The sequence below is a fragment of the Molossus molossus genome, unplaced genomic scaffold (assembly GCF_014108415.1).
Source record: "Molossus molossus isolate mMolMol1 unplaced genomic scaffold, mMolMol1.p scaffold_m16_p_16, whole genome shotgun sequence".
In the NCBI taxonomy this organism is placed as follows: domain Eukaryota; kingdom Metazoa; phylum Chordata; class Mammalia; order Chiroptera; family Molossidae; genus Molossus; species Molossus molossus.
The window spans coordinates 60,508,978-60,533,239 of record NW_023425351.1 but is presented as its reverse complement, the minus strand read 5'-3'; the positions used below and the strand labels follow the sequence as shown (position 1 = coordinate 60,533,239).

General features: G+C 42.5%; 1 protein-coding gene across 1 annotated transcript in view; it reads right to left on the bottom strand.

Moving 5' to 3' along the window:
- COL14A1 (collagen type XIV alpha 1 chain) overlaps positions 1 to 24,262 on the bottom strand; it is a 217,298-nt gene that overhangs the window by 35,729 nt on the left and 157,307 nt on the right. Inside the window, exons 37-42 of the mRNA XM_036264128.1 lie at positions 18,888 to 18,941; positions 16,105 to 16,200; positions 14,912 to 14,965; positions 14,482 to 14,535; positions 834 to 887; positions 298 to 369 (exon numbers count right to left, since the gene is read on the bottom strand). Coding sequence (XP_036120021.1) covers positions 298 to 369; positions 834 to 887; positions 14,482 to 14,535; positions 14,912 to 14,965; positions 16,105 to 16,200; positions 18,888 to 18,941 — 384 coding nt within the window. The remainder of the gene's footprint in view (positions 1 to 297; positions 370 to 833; positions 888 to 14,481; positions 14,536 to 14,911; positions 14,966 to 16,104; positions 16,201 to 18,887; positions 18,942 to 24,262) is intronic.

The following is a 24,262-nucleotide window of genomic DNA, read 5'->3' as shown; positions in this document are numbered from 1 at the left end:
CCCCATCCCCGCAGGGACAGCACTGCGTTCACTCAGCCAAATACAAACAAACGAGGGGAATACACAGCGGCGGCGGAGCTCATTACTCCCGGTTGGGCCTCTGTCTTTAGCCATGACACATACACAGTTTGATCTTACTCTTTATCCTAGGAGCTTCTGTTTTCCCTTGCAGATTCCCACAGCATCCAGGGCTGAATGAGCTTTCTGACCAGCAGAGATGCTGAGACATTTAAACACACAAATAAACCAGAGGGATGACCTGGCAACCATCCTGACTGGCTACCGCTGCATACTCACAGGTGGTCCCAGGGCGCCTTGGGGTCCCACGCTTCCTGTGATCCCGGGGACTCCGGGGGCTCCGGGAATGCCCTAATGGAGAAGCGGAAAATGGAGCAAAGGTGAGGACTCCCACATGCTCATCGAAGACAGCAAGCTCTCAAGAAGCAGTCAGGAACACACACAGAGATGTTCCTCCCCCTCAACACCAAGACTTCAGGATACATTGCTCTTTCCTGGTCCCAGCTACGAAAGGAGTAGGGAAAGTATTTTATCAAGCAGTCTCCAAACGACCAGTCAGGTGTTGTTCTTTCTAATTCAAGACTTACCTGTGTCTAATGAAAACCAAGTCAATGCCGGGGATCTTATGGCGAAATGGCTCAGAGATACAGTGATCAAGCCACAGGGATGTTTTATTTTTAAAGGACATTTTAGGGGGAGGTCTGTAACCAAAGGCTGAATTGTTACAGCAAAGACAGCAGCCAAGGTGAAAGGTGTCAAAAGAAACAAAATGCTTTAAAGCAGAGTACCTGCCGGTAGTGTCTGTAAATACTTACAATTGGCCCCGGGGGTCCAGGAGGGCCAGAGGACCCGTCCTTTCCAGGGAAGCCCTGGGGAAAAGAAACACAGCAGGTCAACCACGAAGCTGCTTGACATGGCTTCTAGGTAGGTGTACCCAATTCCCTTCAATATTCGGGGGCCAAGTCCGGTCACTTGCTCTGAACTTCCAGGGACTCACTGCTTTTACATTCTTCATGGAAATTGCTCTTGGCAAGACGCGTGTGTCTATTGGCCCTACGAGACTGTCCGGTGCAAGAATTCTAGGTGTGAGAAATGCTACTCAGTAACTGAAGCAGGAATTTGTTTCCAAGAAGTGTTTTTATTAAACGAAGCGTATAAAGGAGAAGGCAGGTCAAGTCTCAGTAATTGATAACCAGTCAAAAGGACGAATTAGTATCTTCCGTGACCTGAGAGGGCTTGGGGGAGGGGCCTTATCAAGGAGTCTGTATTACTAATTGAGAGCACTGTCCCAGCTGAAACCTCTGCTCTGCAGGAATGGCCTGGAGGAGAATCTGGGGGGACTTCCTGCTGCAACGATAGAGTGACTGCCAGGCAGGTTTGTAGAATATGTCGTCATGGGCTTACAAATGGGTACATCATTTCTTCCCATTCCAAGTTAGAAGAGTTTAAGGCAGAAAACAAATGCTGTTATTTATTTTAAAAAATAACACCCTAAATTATTGATCATGTGAATGTGTATGTTATCTTTATGTATATTAAAAACAAAACAAAACATCTGATTGACTCACTCTTACCCGGTTATAGTTCTTAGTTGTGGATGCCAGTCCTTCCAATGCAGTAGAAACATGAGAGAGAATCTTATATCTAACTTTTATAATAGGCTCAAAAATGTTATCCAAATATCAGCTTCTACTACCTAGAGAAATGCCTTCGCATCTTGGGATTTGTCTCCTACTGGAATATTTCATTCCCATCCTGAACCACTCAAGCCAGCCTCTCTCAGCTTCCTCGCTGGCCTCTCCCAATTCTCTCTCTAAAATGTGTGCCACTTGTCCAGTGAGCTCTTTTTCCTACTTCTCTTGCTCATGAAAACCCACCTTCCTAGGGCTCCCCATCCAAGCTCACACGATTCCTTTGGACCTTGAGGCAGCAGACAACAGAGAGGGAGGATGAAGCCGGAGGGAAGGAAAAGGGTGCGAGCTGGAGACAGGATAGGAGAGGTGGCACCGAGGAGGGGGTTAGAATACAGGAAAAGCATCGGTCAGCAAGACCCTTGCATCAAGCACTGAAGCTCAAGTACTAGCGAGTCCTACACCCAGATAAGGCAGAAGATTCTAGAGCTTACCCACATTCGTGGTTTGCCTTCTCTGCCTGGGCACATTGTGAGGCTACATTTCCCAGCAATGATGCTGGAGCCACAGGGCTGAGTTCTGGCCAAGGGGAATGGGCCAGTTCCAGTGCTGGCTCAGAGGAATTTCCCATGGGCAAGCCTTCCCTTTCTTTTCTCCTGTAGCGAACTTAGAGGCTACGGTTGAAGATGAGAATGTCCCCAGAGGGAAGGACCCTGGGTCCCTAAATGATGATATGGAGCAGAGACCAGACCTACCTACCCCTCTGCCTACCCCACTGACAGCAGTGGATAGAGAACTGACAACAGACTTTGTCTCATTTTATGGCACTAAACCATTTCAATTTAGGGTTGAGATTTTAGGGCTGTTTGTTATAGTTGCTATTCTATACTAATATGCATGCTAGTGTTGTTTTACTACTACTTCTTTCACTGTGGTTAGTCAGTCAAAAATATTGTCAGAAAACTGCAGTAATAAACCTGGATCCTGATTCACACACACACACACACACACACACACACACACACACATCCTTTCTTGGATCTGCTAACTAGACAACAAAAATTAATACTGATATAGGTTGAAAGAAATTATTTTACATGGAATGAAATATACCATGTCCAGGAAGAAAGGCATAACAAAATCAGAATATGTGAGATGAACAGGACCCCAGAACTCATCCGGTCCAGCTCCCTGATAAGGGAGAAAACTTGGGACAAAGAGTGGCTAGGAGATTTTATCATATAAAAAGGATTTTTAAACATCTACTCTTATTTCCTAGGTGAAGTTCACATAAGAAGAAGAAGACCAGACTCTGTGCACATGTGAAATAATTTAAGAAGACCTTTCTTTCTAAAAGGACTTCCTGCCTCAGAGCCGTCCCAGGGCTGGATGGCAAAGGAGCCCGTGGCCGTGTGCACGCCCACCCACGAACCCGAGCCACGGCCAGCAGACTCCTCCTGACTGTTTTCCAGGCGGTGTCCAGGGGGCGGGGAGAATCCCAAACACCAGTAGGGAGGGCTGGTTTAATCCACAGAGGGATGCCAGCCGGGGGCATTTTCTTAGCTAAGGAAAGCTCAGCAGGAAATGGCACATGTACTCCCCTCGCTCACTCATGGGGAAGGAGTTCGCACAGCAAGGGTTAATCGGTGTGCTCCTCCGCGGTGGGGCACGGACACGCCAGCGAGCAGTTGGGAATTCCCATGATTTATAGACTCCATGTGAATATCATCTGAAGGGAAGATGATGCAATACCGTTCTTACAAAAGAGCTAAACTTGGCAGGGGGGCGAGTGTCAGTATGACCAAATCCAAAGAGAAGACTAGATGAGATGTTTGTTCACGCTATTCTCCTACCTAAAAAGCATCCCAGAAGATGAGGTCTCCCTCCCTCTCTCTTTCTTTCCTTCCTTCCTTCCTTCCTTCCTTCCTTCCTTCCTTCCTTCCTTCCTTCCTTCCTTCCTTCCTTCCTTCCTTCCTTCCTTCTTCTTTCTTTCTTTCTTTCTTTCTTTCTTTCTTTCTCTCTCTCTCTCTTTCTCTCTCTCTCTCTCTCTCTCTTTCTCTCTCTCTCTCTCTTTCTTTCTCCTTCCTTCCTTCCTTCCTTCCTTCCTTCCTTCCTTCCTTCCTTCCTTCCTTCCTTCCTTCCTTCCTCCCTCCCTCCCTCCCTCCCCCCCCCCTCTCGCACGCGCATGTACACAGCAATTATGTTTTAATCATTGTTCTATTCCTAACACCTTCCTAGCACATTGCTGGCACAAAATGGGTACTAATAACATGTTTAATTTGAATACAACTGTTTTTGAGAGTGCGCTCTGATCATCACATTGAACAGAAGACTATGAACCTCAGGTATACTTAGTCTGGGGCTGTGTAAGGCAGGGCAAGACCCATGTCAGCTCCGGGTTTGAGAGCGCCAGCAAGCAGGCCGCCATCCCCCCTCAGAAGCTGACGTTTCACTTCCGTGGACATCTGAGGAGCAGTTTCCCAGAAGGAGACCTGGGTGGTGGGGGGAGAAACCTTGCAGGTGGTGAAGGAGGCGGGAGAGGGCAGGGAGGAGGTCAGGTAAGAATTGGATTTAGCTGAAGTCGGGCCTCAGCCTAATCCCAGGGGAGCTCTGGAGTGTGGGTCACACATCAGAGTTGACCCAGGGTAAGGTTTTATACACACATCAGTTAGTCATTGCCTGGGACCAAGGTGGCCTTTCCAAAGGCAATTCTCTAGAAGTAACTGTGAGTTGCTAGGTAGGAGTCAACACCCAGAGCAGCGAGGGGACGGAGTATACCTGCCAGGTAGGGGGTCTGGTCAGTACCCACTCCAATGCCTGTTACTCTAGCACTTTCTTTCATAGACAATCCTTACAAATTGAGTGTTTTTCAACGTAATAAAGAATAAAGACATTCTTAAGGCTACCTACTGTGAGTTACCCATTTCCCTCACTCCAAATTACATCACCAATTAAAATGTACTTTTTGCCCATCATTACTAAACTAAACTAAGAGGATCTTGAGCTTAATACCATTTAGAAACACAGTCAAAGCCATTTTCACCCAAATTTCTTCCAAACCTTAGAAAATAAAAAAGTTTACATTTTTCATCATGTAAATCGTTTTTATTTTTTTAACGTTTGAGTCACGCTAGTAAATGTACCTTTGAAAGAGTCTTACTTGTAGCCTCCCGTTTGTCACATTATTTAAAAATATCTGCAGAGCTACTGTGTGCTGGGGAGTCTGTCAGTCTGGGGCAGACACTGGTGAATAGAAGAAGCTCTTTTGAAGGAAGTTACAATGCCGAGAGAAATCAACAATGGGAAGGAAACGACGAGGTGCTCTGAGGTGGAACTCGAGAGTTCCGTGGGAACACGTGGGATCCGAGGATGAGTTCACAGGAGGGGGGTGTGAGTCAGGGGACCCAGGACGCTTGGCAGCTGCGTCAGCCTCCCTGAGCCACTACCCGTCCTACAGCCCATCCTGAGAAGCCAGTCAGCACTGAGGCGGGGCTCAGGTTCCTTTTCCATCTCCTCATCTCAGGCTGAGCAACAATCGCCACCGTTTTTTATAGAAAAGCAATAAACTTGGTGGAAAGAAAACCGCTGTAACACGTCTACGCTTTACAGGGCAAAATAATGGGCAAATTCTAGCTTCGTGACTTGGTTTAAGCTAAAGCTCATTGAATGGTCTGCAACTACATAAGCTAAAACTGTGTTTGCATTTCCCAAAACATGTCTATATCTATAAATTATCCATTTCATATCAGGAAGCCAATCTGAGAAGAAGTGTGTTTGTGAGTTAAGCACCCTCATAAAAAGCAGAAACCCTTAATTAAGCAATAAAGAATTAATATTAGAGAAAAGATTAAATGATAAGCATAATGTGGGAATTTACTTAAGCTGACAAATAGGTTTTTTAAAGTGCATGAAATGAGCCACACACAAACAGGGATGCTTTATAACATGAACAGCATTTTTCTTTTTTGGGATACCCATCTCAAAATATTAATATGCACCCACAACCCACATTAAAAATAATTTTTGCTATAAAAACTTGAAAGGATTTTTATAATTTGTTTTTTAAAACATTTGGCTATGACCAACTTATTAAGTTAAGTTATGGTTGGCAATAATTCAACAGCAAAAGGAAATCTAACCTAAACTTCGCTTTCAAAATCACTAATTATCAAACGAATACTAATTTTAACTATGGCTGAAATTGGCAAAGCATATCATTTTATAGACATTTAATTAAACATTTATAAATTTCCATCTTTCAGTTTTCTTTTCCATAATTCAGAGCAAATATATATATTTCTCCTGGTCATAAACATTTTTTGTAGGCTCTTAAAAAGTTTCTACTTTCTAGGTAGTATGCCTATGGCGTCCAAAGGATGAAACCAATGTACCTACAATAGTGCTGTAACTGAAATAAAAGTGATAAGCTAGAATATTTATTGGGTTTTTTTGTGTTGTCAATCCTCACTTGAGATATTTTTTTTCACTGATTTTTTAGAGAGAGTAGAAAGGAGTGATGGAGGGGGAGAGGAAGATGAAAAGAGGGAGAGGGAGAGGGGGGGAGAGAGAGAGAGAGAGAGGTCGAGAGAGAGAGGTCAATTGGTTGCCTCCTGTGCCCTGTCTGGGGTCAGAAACTGAATCTGCAACCCAGGTACCTGCCCTTGACTGGGAATTGAACCCATACCCTTTGTTGCATGGGCCAATGATCTAACCACTGAGCACACCAATCAGAGCCAGAATATTTATGTTTATGTAGCTAGAGCACTCACTCAGACCCAGTGACTTAGTCGCTATCCATGCCTTCTTTGAAGCCTGCCATGGGCCATGGAAATTAACCTGAAGATTCTGCAACACCAACTGCTGTGGTCCTTCAATTGATGCTACACTCTGAGGTCAAGTGGGGTCTGTAAGCAGCTGGCATCCGATGCGTTTGTTGAAATAAACCAAACTCAAGCACAAGGGCCCGAGAAGTCCTGGTAGAAACCCCCGAGGCACAGTTTCAGGCCTGTGGCGCGGCCCCGGACTGCTGTGAGCGACAGCAGAGACCCGTGTGGCAGCCAGCCATGGGAAACAAGGCTGCTACTTGCAGCACAGGATTCAGACCAACCACCAGATTAAGAGGCCAAGCAGTGAGAAGCCACAGACTCTGTAAACACCGGTCCAGCCAGAGAGCCGAGGTCAATCCTTACGCGTGGTACCATATTGAGTCACACTGGGGAACTTTCGGTGATACACACACACACACACACATTTATGTATGTGTATAAATATGTATACATATTCTCTACATATATACACACACACTATCTGTGTACATATATTTACATATGTTATATATACACAATACTATAATATTTACATATATGTATATATATTACATATATATTTAAATGTATATGTATAAACATAAATGTATACATTTTTAGTAAGCTGCAGTGATGGTTTCAGTGAATAAAAACAAGAAACACCAGCAATATTCTCCATAAGAAATCACTTTAACATGTAACAGGCCTAGTACACTCTACTATCCAGTGATTCCCAAACCATGCTGATTATCGGAATCATTCTGCTCTTTAGAACGATGCATTCCCAGGGCACGCATAAGACGTCTGCATATTAAAAAACAGTCAAACAAACGAAGCAAACCATAGAACAACCACCTGATCACTTCAGTTGTGAAACTGCTGTTTTACGTAACAATGTCTGGCCCGACGCTGAAGGACAGCATCAGAACCCGAGTGCATGGCAGATATTATTTGTATCTTGTGCCCCAACAGAAGTATCTTTATAGCCCATAATAATATAAAACTAACTTCTTAAGTAATTCCCCTCCCCCAGATGAGCCAGTATCCAAGTAAAGGTTGAAGATAAAAAAATATATTCTTAGGTGTGAAATATCAACTTCTACTTCACCAAGAAAGTAATTCAAACTGGGTTCCTTCTGCCCCAAAATGCTGGGTGAGACATCTTCAGAGAGGGAGTCCTGCTCATTAGACATCTTTGTGGAAGACTCTTCTACATTAACAAAATCCCACAGTGGTCTTTGTTAACGTGATTCCGTGGAAAGCAACGCTTGCAGTGTTAGAGCCGAGGCAATGGATTATAATCCTGGCTCCAACACTTATTAGCTATGTGGCATTGTTCTCATCCTTCTACTTTCTGGGCTCACAACTCGTTATCTGTAAAATGGGGTAAGAGTGTCCAGCATTTGAGGTTATTCTGAGGAATAGAGAATATAACATTTGTTTTTAACTTATTAAAGTTTTTTTTCTTTATTGATTTTAGAGAGAAAGGAAGTGAGAGGGAGAGAGAGATAGAAACATCAATGAGCCCTGGCCTGTTTGGCTCAGCGGTTAGAGTGTAGGCCTGCGGTCCAGAGAGACCCGGGTTCGGTTCCCGCTAAGGGTATGTACCTCGGTTGCAGTTTGTCCCTGGTCCTGGTTGGTCGTGTGGGTGGCAGCCATTCGATGTGTCCCTTTCATGTCGATGTTTCTCTCTCTCTCTGCCCCCCACCCCCCACTCTATCTGAACAAAAAATGGCAAAATGTCCTCAGGTGAGGATAAAAAAAAAAAAGAAACATCAATGAGAGAGAACATCGATTGGCCACCTCCTGCATGCCCCTCACTAGGGATTGGGCCTATAATCTGGGCATGTGCCCCGACCGGGAATCAAACCGGCGACCTCTTAGTGCATGGGTCAAAGCTCAACCACTGAGTCACACTGGCCGGACAAGATAAATTTGTAAAGCACCTGCATTTTATCAGTAATGAATGACAGCTGTTTCTGCTATTTTCATTCAAATAATCTGCCAAGTCCCAATTGCATGTATCATCATCACTGTGGCTGACAAAGAATGTTCTCCTGAGGTTCAGTAAAATCCCAACTAGACCCACGAAATAGAAAATCAAATCATTTTCTCCACTTGCTTTGTGATGGTATGCTATATTTCCTCTTCTAAAAGAGGAAAGTACTCAAGGGAGTGATTTTGAATCTTAGTACTTAACAAAATACATTCTTTAGATGACTCTCTCATTACTGTTTAACATTTATGATAGGAATTAAATCCAGATAGTTGACTCGAGATCAATTTCTCAAGTACATTTTAAATCCAACTGACTTTGATGAAATGGGACATTCATCACAAATAAAGCTCTTGTGTACATCAAACCCACATAAAAAGAAACTGTTTCCAAGAGACTTTTTAATATGAAATCCAAGAAAAGTAATACAATAAACTACTTGCTTTTCCTTTAGACTTTTTAAAAATAAATCTTTAAAATATTTTAAAGCATCTTAATATGTGGAGAACAGGCATTATAAAATATATCCTGTCCTGACTCGTTAGGTTTACATGGAAAAGAATTAGCACTGCTCGGCCGGTGTGGCTTAGTGGATTGAGCGTCAGTCCCATGGACTGAGAGGTCCTGGTTCAATTCCTGGTCAGTGCACATGCCAGGGTTGCAGGCTCGATCCCCAGTAGGGGGCGTGCAGGAGGCGCCAACTGATCTTTCTCTCTCACATCAATGTTTCTATCTCCCTCTCCTTCCTCTCTCCCTAAAAAAAAAAAAAAATCAATGAAAACATATTTTAAAATAATTTGTTTAAAGAAAAGAGTTAGTACTAATATCAGCTAAAATTGGATTTTTATATAGAAATTCTTTATATAAATAAATCCCTACAATGACTCTATGGAGTCAAATATTATTGTTTCCACCTCACAGATGAGGAGAGTGAAGTTGGATGTATTAAATAATAGGCCCAGTGTTCCCTGGGTGGGGTTCAGACTCAGGTCTGGCTGCCACTCCAAGTCTGGGGTATTCACCACTGGACCATCCTCATCCCCATAACCTAACACATTCTGCAGAATTCATATGTGGAAGGTTTTTTTTTAAAAGCAATTCATCTTTTATAGATTAGAAAGAAAGGCTGTGGTTATGGCAAGGGTGTGGAGATACAGGGAGCAGCCACCTGGGGGAAATTTAAATTAAGTTTACTTGGAATTTAAAAGCGAATACCCTCTGTACACAGAGGAATTACTAGCTTCCGGGTGCCATAAACAATATATCTCCTTCTCATTTCTACTTCTTGTCTTCTGACTTTTTATATAACCATATGAAGAACTGAAAATGAAGAATGTTAAAGCTTCTATTGGGAGTGCTTCACACAAAGTCGGTGGTCTTGGATGTGAGTGAGCCTCAGAGCTAGAACAGAGGTTGCTTTTCTCTTCTCTTTCTTTTTCCAGTTCTTTCTCTAACGTCTTGTGCTTATTACTCGCGCCTTGCCCCTTCTTCCTCGCTTCTCTAGGTATCCCAGGATGTCTAGGGTGAAGGCTGAGACACTCACCCTGCAAGAGAGGAGCTCTAAGGTCACAGGGTGGACCCTGGAGTCGCAGACACCGAGGGGACGGGGGAAAGAGGGAGGTGGCCAGAGTCACAGTGGGAAAGGGAGACCAGACGGGAATGCTGCTGGTCGGTGTGCCCAGTGTGAACCTGGACGCTCATGCGTTCTGCTGTCCGCTGTGCGGCTGCGCTGTCGCTCTGGGGAGCGTGGCCCTGCCTTGCGCCCTGGCACCTCCCAGCAAGAGGCTGAGGCATGTCGACCAAGAAGTCCAACGTTTGCTGGCCCTGCGCTGTGGCCTCAGGCCCAGGCTGGGATACGGGCTGCCTCCTGGAAGCGTCCAAGGTCCCCCTTGGGAAAAGCCAGAATAAGCTAGAAACACTAGAAAACACGTTTCCCGATGAAAGGGGAGATGTTTAATCTTCTCCTTTTTATTCTTTGTTAAGCTCTCCCCCTTCCAGACTGCAGGGAGGGGTCACGTGGGCACCGGGTCCGGGAAAGAGGTGCCAACCTTCCTCTAAGTTAATCGTCAAAGTGAGGGTGCTAGCTTTGGGCTGCGAGTTCTTCGTTACCAACAGGAGAAGATGAAGATGTACGAGAAGACGCAGTAAGGAACCCCCAGCTCCTATCACACCGCTCAGTGGCCCCGGGACCCTGAGGAGCGCCAAGCGCTGATTGGCCAGCATCGCACGTTTATCCCGGCTTCCTCTGCTTCCCCTACAGATGGCTTCATTCATTCGCGGTCAGAGGAAATGAAGTCACAGTCACAGTCAGTCACTGAGGTGCTGAGAGTGATGACCAAACAAACACTCTCTGCTTCCCGAGTCCCTGGACACTCAAGCCAAACTGGGCAGTTTCCTGGAAGTGGCTTGCCAGGCATTTCAGCACTAAGTCCCGTCACGCCCTGGGGGTGCTCTGTCTGTTCTGTGCCAGGGTTGTCATTGTTGTTGTTATCATTACTATTTTCCGATCGCAGGTCTGCCTGTTAGGACGGACCGAGGAAGAGCGGGAATAATCCTAAGAGTTTTCCTTAGTATTCTTTCAGTAACCCCTCCCTCCTGTCTAACCACAGAGACCTGGATACTCCTGATGCCCCAGAAAGACCTGGACGTCAGTGTCCTGGATCTGTCCCTACAACTGTGTAAGCTGGTGTGGACGTCCCACTTTACAATCCCGCTAAATAACTACCTACTTGTTTCAAACCCTTTACTTTTCTTAAGCCTCAAGATATTTGACTAACCCAGTGACTTTCAACCTTTTCCATCTCCTGGTTCACATAAACTAATTACTAAAATTCCTGTGGCACACTCCAAAATATATTTTTTGCCAATTTGACAAAAAAAATCAGGTATGATTTTGATTCATTCACACCAGGTGGCTGTTGTGTTGGCTGGTGGTGTTTTTTCATTTGACAGTCTGAGCAAAAAGAGGTCAGTGCCCCTGACTAGTCAGGTACTGCGTGATTTAAAAATTCTTGCTGCACACAGGTCGAAAATCGCTGGACCGAACAGATCAGAGCCACCTGAATAACTTCGTTTGCACTCACCTCTCTTCCTTCTCCACTTTCCCTGAGAAAGACCCGTTTGTTTTCTTGGACCAGGGGGAAGGGTCATGCCCTTGACACCCCCCATCCTTCCATCTCCTCCAGGAGTACACAGGGCCTTGTTTAGATATCGAAAGTCTCCCCTCTTCTGTATCCTTTGGAGGCCATAGTGGACAAGTGTCTCTCAGTTGACCATAGTCCATGGTACATAGTATATGCTCAATTAAGATATGTGCTCCATTAATATTTTGTAAAATAAGGTATGAGGTATTAAACTACATACATAACCCTTTCCTTAAGCAGGGCAGCCACATTACACAGTTCCAGGGGAACCCATTATATTTTGTTCTCCTGAATGGCACCCCCTAGAGTTGTACACTGAAATATTTTCTAAAACAACTCTCTCAGGATTCCCACATTTTTTTTTTTTTATCCTCCCCCAAGGACATTTTTCCATTTTTTGTTCAGGTAGAGTGGGAGGGAGAGAGAGAGGAAGAGAGAGAGAGAAAAATCGATGTGAAAGGGACACATCGAGTGGCCGCCTCTCTCAAGACCCAACCAGGGCTGGGGACAAACTGCATCCGAGGTAGGTGCCCTTAGCGGGAACCGAACCCGGGCCTCTCTGGACCGCAGGCTGACACTCTAACTGCTGAGCCAAACCGGCCAGGGCCCCACATTTCTTTTTTAACATTGCCCTACAAAGTATGAGTATCCACTGAACACCAGTTTTAAAAAGCAAGTTAATTCCCATCTAAGAATTTTTCAGAGTGGGATTTAGAGATACCCTGAAAGTTTTCCCTCCAAGTTGAGGGAGAGAGGAAAATAAAATCCATGTACAGATATCTTATCACTTAATTATAGGTCTAAGACTTTTAATCTTATAAAAGAAAACATGTTTGGAGGAATAGCAAAATATTTACAAAAAGTCTGTGTTGGTATATTGGTTTTTTAAAAAATGAATTCCAAAACCAAATGATCCCAACACTAATTCAACGTGTTTGAATTTGGAGTTCTCTGCTGACACTGGATCCCAGGCACGGATAAATCAAGTCAATTCACTGAAGCAAATCGGTAAAATTGCCATTTTTCAGAGCCTCAGGAATCACGAAAGAATCTAGGTGTGTAACCACACAGGATCTTAGCTTAAGCCCTTTGCCAAAACATATAAATACTTCTAGACACTCCTTCTACACATACAAAAAACCTCCATCAATCTGACTTTCAGAGAATGCCTCCTTTAGATACATTCACCTGGCCATGCTCTGCAGACTGAGTAATTCCATTTGATGGACAGAGACTAAACTGAGTTTTTAAGCAAATGAAAGTTTGGTAAAAAGAAGGAAAAAGAACATGGAAAAAATTTAAGATCCCACACCTAGCTTTCTATAGAGAAAGCAGTCTCCTCATGTTTGCGTGGTGGGGGAACCACGAGCTAAAGACCGGCCTCATTTGAATAGATAAGTCAGCCTTCTAGTTGATTGTTTCTTTCTTTCTTTCTTTCTTTCTTTTTATCCTCACCCAAGGACATTTTTTCATTTTTTGTTCAGATAGAGTAGGAGGGAGAGAGAGAGAAACATCGATGTGAAAGGGACATGTCGAGTGGCTGCCACTTGCACGACCCAACCAGGGCCGGGGACAAACTGCAACTGAGGTACGTGCCTTTAGCGGGAACCAAACCCGGGTCTCTCCGGACCGCAGGCCGATGCTCTAGCTGCTGAACCAAACCGGCCAGGTCTAGTGGATTGTTTCTTAACCTAATGAGTAAGCGATACCAAAGACACCACTGAGTGCCAAATATGTCGCTTTCCATTGGATTGGATCTAAGTGGCCGCCACTCTGTATGACTCAATCTTGGGAGAAACTGTGGAGAGGCCTGCATGTCTAAATCAGTGACAGCTTAGGGAAGACCGATCTCTCTCTCCCTTGCTGAAAATTCAGACTTCCTATTGCCTTTCTGCTGAAGTCCAAAATCTTTAGTCTGAAAAATAATAGATGATTCAAGTGAACATGTGTTGACTTCTCCAGCTTCATTTCTGGTCTCCTACTCCTAAGTGTATATGAACATGTACACGCACATGCATGCGTGCACACACACATGCACACGCACATAGCACTCTCATCTCTAGCCATGCTGAACAATATGCAATACCGGAAATGCCCATTTTCTGCTTGTCTCCACCCCTTTGTTGGTGCCATTTTCTCTGCTTGCTGTGGTTTTCCCTTCCACACGCACCTCAATAGTTTCTCTCTCTTAGTTGATGCTCAGCTTCCTCTGGGAAGCTTTTCCTGACCCTCCATGTCTGGATGAGTTATCTATTCTTTGTGCTCCCATGGGGCTCTTTAAATATCCCCATCAAAGCATTATTACAGCACCTTATTGGTTATAGCTCCTCCCACTAAGCTGAACAAATCTTTGAGGACAAGAACCTCAGACCTGGCTCAGTGAAGACTTCGATAAACAAAGACTAAATGTTAACTCCCCTCTCTTCTAATCATCCTTATCATTTCTTTGACTGCTGTCCACTCAATAAGTTAAAAAATAATTGACATACATTAAATAAACAGAGATTACCATAGATAGTCATAATATTTAAATTTTGATTCATGATTCTTGATTTCCTTTAGGTTTGTGCCTTGAGAATTAGAAAAAATTGGCAAATGTGTTCAACCCATACACACAATTCAGTTCATAGTGTACTCAGGTTGTGGGAATCTTCAGAAAGAGGTACGACTAATTTAGGAGGGTTTGGTAAAAGTCCCAGGTTTAAATAAAAGATGGCAGTGAAGGGAAATAGAAGTAGGATGGATAGACTGTAAACAGAAAGGAAGGGTAAGAAAAACAAAACGAAACACCTGGTTTGAGTGACTTCCCTGCATAGAATCATGGCAGACGCAAAAGACAACTTAGCGAGGAATCTACCATGCTGACGACCAACCTTGGGCATCCTTACCCTCTGGCCTGGAGAGCCATCGCGTCCCGGTGAACCAATGCCTCCTGGGATGCCCTGTTGTAGAGCAAGGACAAGAGGAGAGTCAGATTCAAGGAGATGAGTGACCCTCTTACACAGTTTCCCCGAAATAGACCAAGGCCTTTCAACAAACCTAATCGCACAAAGGTGGGGTCCTGGTGACTGAGAATTCAGAACCCACAAGTTATTCACAAGCCCCCACCAGGGCTCACCCTGAGACCATCAGTATGACCCTTAGACGGGGCATAAGGTAAATGAATACAAACCAAACATCTTTAAAGTAGAAACCACTCATTGCCAAGATTCCAGCTGACTTCAGATCTACTGTTTTTCCCTCTCTTAGCAAAGCTCTTGTCTAGAGCCGAGAGCAATAGACTAAAAACAACAACAACAAAAAAAACAGATATAATACCTGTGGACCAGGCTGGCCAGTCTCTCCTTTCTCTCCTTTCTCGCCTGGCATTCCCTGAATATCCAAAAGTACACAAAGTTAAGTTCACACAGGTTGACTCTTAGTCTTTTCTTTTCCTGCACGGACTGTCCTAATATTTTCAACATGACATTGCTTTCATGCTAACATCCAAATGCAGCATATTTCACTTCTCACATACGCTATACTACTTATGTAAGCATTCCTATCAAGCTGCACATTTATATATCATAATGGTTTAAACACAGAACATACAGTCTGACGTGGCTCGGCTCATATAGTAAATACGTGGAGGGGAGTTCTGGCGCATTTCAATATTGTTTATAGTTTAGACTTTAAAACCATTATCCGTATAGATTTTTGTTTTGCTTTGGCTAGAAATTTGTAAGAATGGAAAAGCAAACACAGAAACTGGCTGGTAGCAAGACCTCAACAAATGTTTATTATTAGCAGTAGTAATTTCACAAGTTGGCACGTGAATGCTTACTAAAATGTAAAAATAACTCTGGAAAAGAAAACGAAGCTAGGGAGACATATTATATGCACAGAAAGACTGCTAAAAATGGCTTTCAAAGATCTGTTAGCTTCAACTATTAATTACAGAGATTGGTTTGATTCTATAAATCTAGATCTCTATGGTAAGTTTCATGAAAATCAGTGAGTGGAATTCAATTAGGTTTTGGTGGTCCAAAGAGCTTTTAAAAAGAAATGGGGCTGTAAAAAGTCATCTAAAACTCATACTTAGTGTACTGCACTTTGATGCTCATTGAGATAAAGATGGTAAGTAAAAGACTTTCATAAATCTATATCCACAACCACTATAAATATGTGATGAATAACTTAAATTTGTATAATATTTGTTAATGGTAAGGAGTTAATCAAACAAGAAAAAGAACAATACATGGCAAGCCCTGTTTTTATTCTATAGACCAACGCTCATGGACACACTTACTCCCTCGCCTTGTATGTTTCTGTAAGAGACCCCACTGTTCAACAAAAAAAATTGGCTAATGAATGACCTCTCAGTCATTGCTTTTATTTCCCAATTCTTATTTGTAGGAGTTGATAGGGGCTGAGGCTCATTATGAAGGCACAGCAGACAAAAGTTCATTCTTTATAACTCATGGAGAAATGATCATTATAAAAATCTATTTGAATGTTTAAACACAACTCACAGGTATTCCTTGAATGGACAGACCACTTGGTCCTTGGGGTCCAGGGGGACCCTGAGGTCCTGGAGGGCCTGTTTCACCCCGAGGGCCATCTGGTCCCTGTAAGGCAAGAGAAAGGAGTCATCCCAGAGGTAAGTTAGACCCTTGGGTACCCAGAGGACATTTCTGCTTAGAGTACTTATAGTGTATTTCCTTAAACAGTGCTTCCTAAGACGGGCAACATTCATGGGAGAACAGACACTAAACCTCAGATGATTCACTCCCAGGCAAAATGTCATCCGTAAACCAAAAGAGAAACACTCAGGGGCTGCTGCAACTTTGTATTTCTTTGCTTCTGTAAATGAGAACACTATGCCAAGTATGTGAGTTACTAGACCTCCCACATGCTGTAATAAATGCAAAAGATATAAATGCTTGGAGACCACCCTCCTGGCCTGCAAAGATGTATACCATCCAGCTGAACTCCATTCTCCCCACCTTCGCTACTGTGAATTACCTACCGCAGGGCATTCCTTGGCATTTACCGGAGACTTCACCCACCCTCTGTGTTCTTCATCATGATCCTGCCACCCCTCTATGCCTCTTCAGTGGTCATCGACTGACCTTCCCGAACCTCCGCAGCATTTAACTTCCTTGCTCCCCAGAATCAGACATTCTTCTCACGTTAGCACCTCTACTTCTATAGTCTGGAAATTGTTGTGGTTTGGCTAAAACGACACACCTCCGTAATCTTAGACCCAGAAAACATACTTATCCCCAACTTCGTCTCCTTCCCTTTCTCTCATTTTGTGCCTCCAACGAAAGCCAATCTTTTATAAATGAAGACTTCCAGCACCTGGGTGTCATCTTAAACATGAGACTGATGAATCCATTACTTGGGACAAGCAAAACAGGTGGAAAAGTAAAGTGGGTAAATAATGAGCTGTCTCCTGGAACCTGGTAAGTTTTAGGTGTATGGTGATAATTGTGTGGAAATGCCTCGTTGTTCAGGGGTCAACAGGAGTCTGAGCCGAGGTGGGTTTTGGAGTAGTTGAGGATGTGTTTGAGGAATTGGGAATGGAGTAGGAGGGCAGAAAGCAGGTGGTCCCATTTTATTCTATAAAGTATGAGATAAACAATGACTAGGTGAGACCAGAGACAGGGCTCCTTTATGCTTCTAAATTATCACTATTTATGGCAACTGAAATACAAAGCCACAAAATAAAAAAACTAATACAGATTGGGGCTTTCTATTTGGAGAGTATAGTTTTTCTGTTCCTACCCTGTCCGCCTTGGTGGACATATGGGTATCCTTTCTCCAACAAGACTTTTTTCTGAAACCACTACACACTTGCATCCATGATTCATTAAAATCATGACACAGAAATAACCATAGCAGCAGTGGTCCCATGGGAATGGATTATTAGAGGAAAGAGTAAATCTTGAGATCATCAAACACCTACGAATTGCTAATGTCTTCATGATCAGAGCCATCCATCACGCAGTGAGAACGTTAAAGCATCAGGCCATGTGGTAGAGGTGTGGGAGGAGGGAGCCAGCATCCACAGGAGCTCATGGGCCCTTGGGTGAAACCAAGGAAGACTCAGTGTATCCCTGTTCCAGAAGGAGCTTTCAAGGCACTGACTTTTTTGTAACTCATAAGAGATGGAGCCAAGTAGGATACATCATGTCTGTGTCTGAGAAAGTATGTCTCAATCTCAGAAAGTAAAAAAGAAAGATGTCTTCTGGTGGAAGTTTTGAGTTGGCTAGTACCTGATCAGTTATCTTCAGCCTCCTTTCATTTACTACTCCTGCCCAGCACATTCTCTCTTACCTTGTTTCTAAGTTTATAATAAAAATCCTTGCAATGTTCTCTTCTCCAGGAATATATACTGTGCACATTTAGCAAGTAGCCACATTGAGGTAGTGAGTCAAGACAGAGAGCAGAGGGTGGGAAGTAACGTGGTGAAAACGAGGCAGGGAGCCAAATCATAAAGGGCCTTGAGTCCCACGCCAAGGAGGGCCACTGTATTCTCAAGGCAAACAGCCTCTGACTGCGGGTTATGACTGTGCGATATGACCCGGTATGAGTTGAATGGAATGAATCTGGGGAAAGATGTGAAAAATCAATCAGAAAATCATGCCACTGCAGCCAGGAGTCCAGTTAGAAGTTTTGCCAAAAGCCAGAGAGAAGGTGGTGAAGCCTGAACTCAGTTAGTGGCTGGGCTCCTGCCGTCCCCCGTGATGCTTTCGTGCAAAGTAAGAAAACATGTGCCTCGACGTAGCTTTGCATGGCTGGGTTTTCTTAGTTGGTGCCTTTGTACAGTGTACACCCTGAACCACCACACTTGGTGGCCTTGGGCAATGGGAATGGAAAATAGAGTCGTGTGTTTATTATGCATAGTGGAGGAATTATGCACAGTGGGAAGTAAGAAGGAGGAATTTACAACCAGAGAATTTACCTGGGAGGGACAGCTGCCTCGTTGTGGTTCATTGTTCCCCCAAAGAAACATCTTTGTTGTAGATAAAGGAAGAAAAACATGTACAAGAAGAGAGGGAACTAAACCACTCAGAACAGGGACACTCTATTTCTGACCCAGAAACTTTCTTTTTACTATATTATTAAATATTCTTATTGATTAAAAAACACAAGTCTAAGATGAAGGGGAAAGACACAACGTTGATAAAAAGGTAAGGACCTTTGGAGTGCAAAGGATAAACAGTACCGAACACCAAAAGTATTACGGCTACTCATGAGGGAGAGGAGAGGGAGAGGGGTATTGAGACATTGAGACTGAGAACGTTACCTTTGGACCCTGCTCTCCTCGTTGGCCCTTTGGTCCTCGGAGTCCCGGACCACCCTGGCAAACAGATGTTAAGTATTAGCACAAAGACACATCTTAAAGCCATCTATTTCATCCATTTTCCTTAATAATATGAATTATGTAATTCTTATTTTGTATCAAGGCCAACACTTCGTGTAATGATATATGTTCATCAGGGTCCTTAACTGGAAATTTGCCACCCAGACCCAGCTTCCCTGCTATGATTTAATAGTTTGTTGTTGTTTTTTTTATCCATACCCGAGGACATTTTTTCCACTTTTTCTTTTGCACAGATAGAGTGGGAGGGAGAGAGAGGAAGAGAGAGAGAGAGAGAAACATCGACGTGAAAGGGACACATCGAGTGGCTGCCACCCGCACGACCAACCAGGGCCGGGGACAAACTGCAACCGAGGTACATGCCCTTAGCGGGAACCGAACCCGGGTCTCTCTGGACTGCAGGCCGATGCTCTAACCGCTGAGCCAAACCGGCCAGGGCAATAGTTCAAGCCAACTTTCTATGCCAAATCTTTTTAGATTTTAAAAAGTTATGAAATTTCTTTTTAGCCCTGGCCGGTTTGGCTCAGTGGGTAGAGCATCGGCCCACGGACCAGAGTATCACCACCAGTTCGATTCCTGGTCAAGGGCATGTACCTGGGTTGCAGGTTTGATCCTGTGTCCCTGTCAGGGTCGCACAGGAGGCAACCCATCGATGTGTCCCTCTCACATCGATGTCTCTCTCTCTCTCTCTTTTTCTCTCTCTTCCTTCCACTCTTTCTAAAAAAAAAAAAAAAATTAATAAAAAAAATCCTCGGGTGAAGATTAAAAAAAAAAATTATGGGATTTAAAAAATTTAGGGATGTAAGGCTACTGCTACTAATGAATGCAAATAATAAAATATACCATTAATCTAAAATTGTATGTATCATACAACTTTGAGATTAAATTATTTAAATTGCAAAAAAGCATATGAGAATAGTAACAATTAAATTTTCTTTATTTACACCATTAAAGCTGATTCGATTAGTCTTTCTGTCACTTCAGTTATTTGCATTTCCCCTCAAGATTTCTGCCATATTTATACACCACTTGCACTATTATTTTATAGCATTATTATTTTTCTTTATATGGTACATGTACACACATAGTACATAGATATGTATATGTACTTTTTGTAAACATATATCTCTTGTATATACGTAAATATGTGTGCATATATATAACTTTTGAATACTTTTAATTGACTCACTATTTCACTTAAATCTATTTTAAAAGCAAATATTATAGTACTGCAATGAGAGGGAAAAAGTATTACTTGGTAAGAAGAGAAGGTAACCTTAAAGATACACTATAAATAATGTTATTCGATTTAGCTAGATGTTGTTATTGAAGCTTTTGAGGGGCAGGTTTGCTCTTTGTCCAAAGGGATAAGTATTCGAATGATCATACGTGCACCAGACTGAGAATATCACTGTCACCTGAGCAGAACATTATTTTTCTCACCAGGTGATTCCAATTTATTTCCTGCTATGTCCGTGACTACAGAAAATCATGGGCGTACATGGGCTTGTGCCCACCTGGGAAAAGACTAGATCAGATGATCTTTAAGCTTTCTTCCAACTTGTTTTTTTAATAACTTTAATTCACTGCCCTCCCCAAAATTAGTTGGTGGCTTATCTTCCAGACTTTTAAAATATAATTATATAATTCATTTTATGCACACGTATATATGTATCTTTAGAAATTATTACCTATGATATTTTTGTGGTATTATTTGATGTATGTAGATTGTATATGTGACGCTAAACTTTTTGAGTTGTTTTTTTTTTAATCCTCACCCGAGGACATTTTCCCATTTTTTGTTCAGATAGAGTGGGAGGGAGAGAGAGGAAGAGAGAGAGAGAGAAACATCGATGTGAAAGGGACACATGGAGTGGCTGCCACCTGCATGACCAACCAGGGCCGGGGACAAACTGCAACAGAGGTACATGCCCTTAGTGAGAACCGAACCCGGGTCTCTCTGGACCGCAGGCCGACGCTCTAACTGCTGAGCCAAACCGGCCAGGGCTTGGGTTTTTTAACTTAATGTTTTAGAGATCTTTCCATAATATAACATTTGGATATAACTTATTCTTCTTTTTTTTTTTTTTCCTTTGTCGATGTTAGAGAGAAAGGAAGGGAGAGTAAGATAGAAATATTGATGAGAAAAAAACATCGATTGGCTGCCTCCCACAAGCCCCCCACTGGGGATCAGGCCCACAATCCAGGCACATGCCCTGACTAGGAATCGAACCGGTGCATGGGTCAACGCTCATCTACTGAGCCACACCAGCCGAGCAGATCTAACTTATTCTTAATGAGTTGCATAGTTGTCCAAACTATGGATGGATTCATAGGAGTTGAACCATTCTTTCACTATTGGAAATGTAGGAGTTTCCTCCACAATTTTTTTTTTTTGCTGTTTAAACAATAATGCAATTAACATTCTTAAACATCCTTAAATAGAAACATTAATATTTAAGTAAAAATGCTAACATTTAAGATAGCAACAAGTACAACTGTAAATGAAATTTAAGGAATATGTGAGTACATTCTCAAATTGTGCTCCAAAAAAGCTATGCCATCTGCCAAGAGTTTAAGAAGGTTCTTATTTCTCTAACCCTTAGTATTTGATATTGTCAAACTTAATATTTTTAGTAACCTGACTGGTAAAAATAATACCTTATTCTTACTTTAATTTTTATTTCCCTTAAAGCTACTATGACTGAGCATCTTTTCATGTTTGTTCATTTGCATTTTATCTCAATGCAACTATACACACACACACACACACACACACACACACACACACACGTTTTCTATTGGGTTGCATGTCTTTTTCTCTTTAATGTGCAGACATTCTTCATATATTTGGATACTACATCTTTAACTGTTATAGATGATGCAAATATTTTCCCCCAGTTGGCAGACATTGTTGGTTGGCTACCAAAGAGTCTTTCCTGACTTTTTTCCATTTTATTTCTCTTACTATAAAGGTTAAAATTGACAGAGACTTGCTTTCCCAGCCTCCTCTGCAACTAGGAATGGGCACGTTCATCAGTTGGAGCAAATTTGATCAAGAAGCAACATGCCAAAGAAAAGCAAGTTGGAAACCTGGAACAGACTGGTCCTTAAGGAAGTCGGTGAGCACCCTTATTTCCCTTGGGATCATCCACCTCTAAAGTTTCTGATGAGCAAACAATGAATGTTCAAATGTCCTAATGGGTTTCACCACTGTGTTAGTCAAATTTTCTGTTTCTTGCAGCAAGCCCAATGCATCCCAAGTAATATACCTAGCCTGGCCAAATCTTTGGTTTTGTTTGCACATCTTAAAGGACTGTGACTAGCTGACTCACAGATACAGTACCAGGGATACCATGTCTAAAGCCAGAGACCATTTTACATTTCTAACTTATTTTCCATCTTATCCCTGACCCTCATCACTGAGCACATGATGAGAATTCAACAAATATACATGGATACAAAATTCCATACTTTTTGTTTTTGTTAATCCTCACCCGAGGATATTTTTCCATTGATTTTTAAAGAGAGCGGAAGGGAGGGAGAAGGGAGGGTGAGAAAGAGAAAAACACTGATGTGAGAGAAACACATCAGTTGGATGCCTCCCACACCATCCTGACCAGGGCTGGGGATCGAACCTGCAACCCAGGTACGTACCCTTGACCAGAATGGAACTCACAACTCTTCGGTCAGTGGGCTGATGCTCTACCTGCTGAGCCAAACCAACCAGGGCCCAAATTCCACTTTTTAATAAGAAAGGGTTAGTCCAGAGGCAAAGGGAATATATTTCTTTGGCCCATGTCTCCCTACAGCTCTGTATAGTTTTATTGGCACCTAATACTACTGTATAAATTCTTCAATGAGAAGATAATCACAACTATGTTAATCATTAGACAGGGTTTATCACATATTGTTTGGGATACTATTTCTTAAATAGTTTCTTACACTTTAAATATTTAAACATTTCAATTGCTTGTCTCCATTTTACATGTTTTGTTTTGTTTTTCTCAGCAGGTCAGAGCTCAAGCCTTCGCTTTTGCTCCTCTGCTTCTTCCCTCTCGTGGCAAAGTTAGACTCTTAGGTCACATGTAAGTATTTTATAACTTGTTCCAGCAGTATTGAAAATGAAAAACTTGAAAGGCCTCCAGCTAAAAAGGCTTATTGATGTTGCTGAAAAGAAAATAAACACCATTGTAATTAGGAACCTTTAAGCACCAGGACTGAAGCAGAAACAGAACCCAGCGCAGCAGGCATGTGCACCGAGACCGCCCCGGGGCAGGGGCTGGGGAGAGGGCTGAGGTTTACTGCAAAGCTCGGGTTCTGTAGCCCCCATGAGGCAACGAAATACGAACTTGGGTCCATGGTAGGTGGAGGAAGGTAGGATATGAAACATTCATTACATTTGAAGAACTTGAAAGACTGCACTCTGTATGAGCTAGAAAAGAAAATAGCCCACTAGCAGGTGGATGACCAAGATGTTGTTTTCACTTTAGCTATGGGAGGAGTAGGAACTATCCCCCCACAAGAATTACACAACAGCTGATTCTTGTACAATCTAGGGACTAGAATTTACACTGCTTGTGAGGATCAAACAAAATTCCAAAGTTACACCTCAGGTAGTTTCCAGTTGGTTGTATAGTCAGGAGTTTAGCAGGAGCAGGCATGGATATTCTCCAGAGCAATATGGTTCAAACACAGGCTCAAAATAGTCCCAGAGACAAAGTTTCAAGTAATATAAATATAAATACACACACACACACAAAATCACAAAATACACATGGAAACAAGATAGCTTGAGCAATCAGCAAGAAAACAAATAGCAGAATCAGAACCACATACACTGTAGACACTGAAAATATTAAATTATCAGATAAAGAACGTAAACCAAATTTGACATAATAAAGAAAAATAGTCTTATAGAGTTGGGGTCCAGACTGACAAGCCTCAGAGGAGGGAGTGTTGGGGAGGGAAGAGATAAGCCACAGAACTTACATGGATGTATGCATGACCAATGAACATAGACAACAAAACTAGGGATGAGGTGGGAGGGAAGGGGAGGAGGGTGTTAATGGGGGAAAAATGAGAAACATCTGTAGCAAAAACAAATTTAAATAAAAAGAACACTAAACTACAATAAAAATTAAATAAGTTAAAAAAAAGAAAAATAGTCTTAAAAGTGTTATAAAAATAAGATAGTATACAAGTGACAAGAAGACTTAAAAAGGAATCATATATAACTTCTACATACACTAAAGATAATAATCAAAATCATAAACACAATGGATAGGTTAAATGGCATA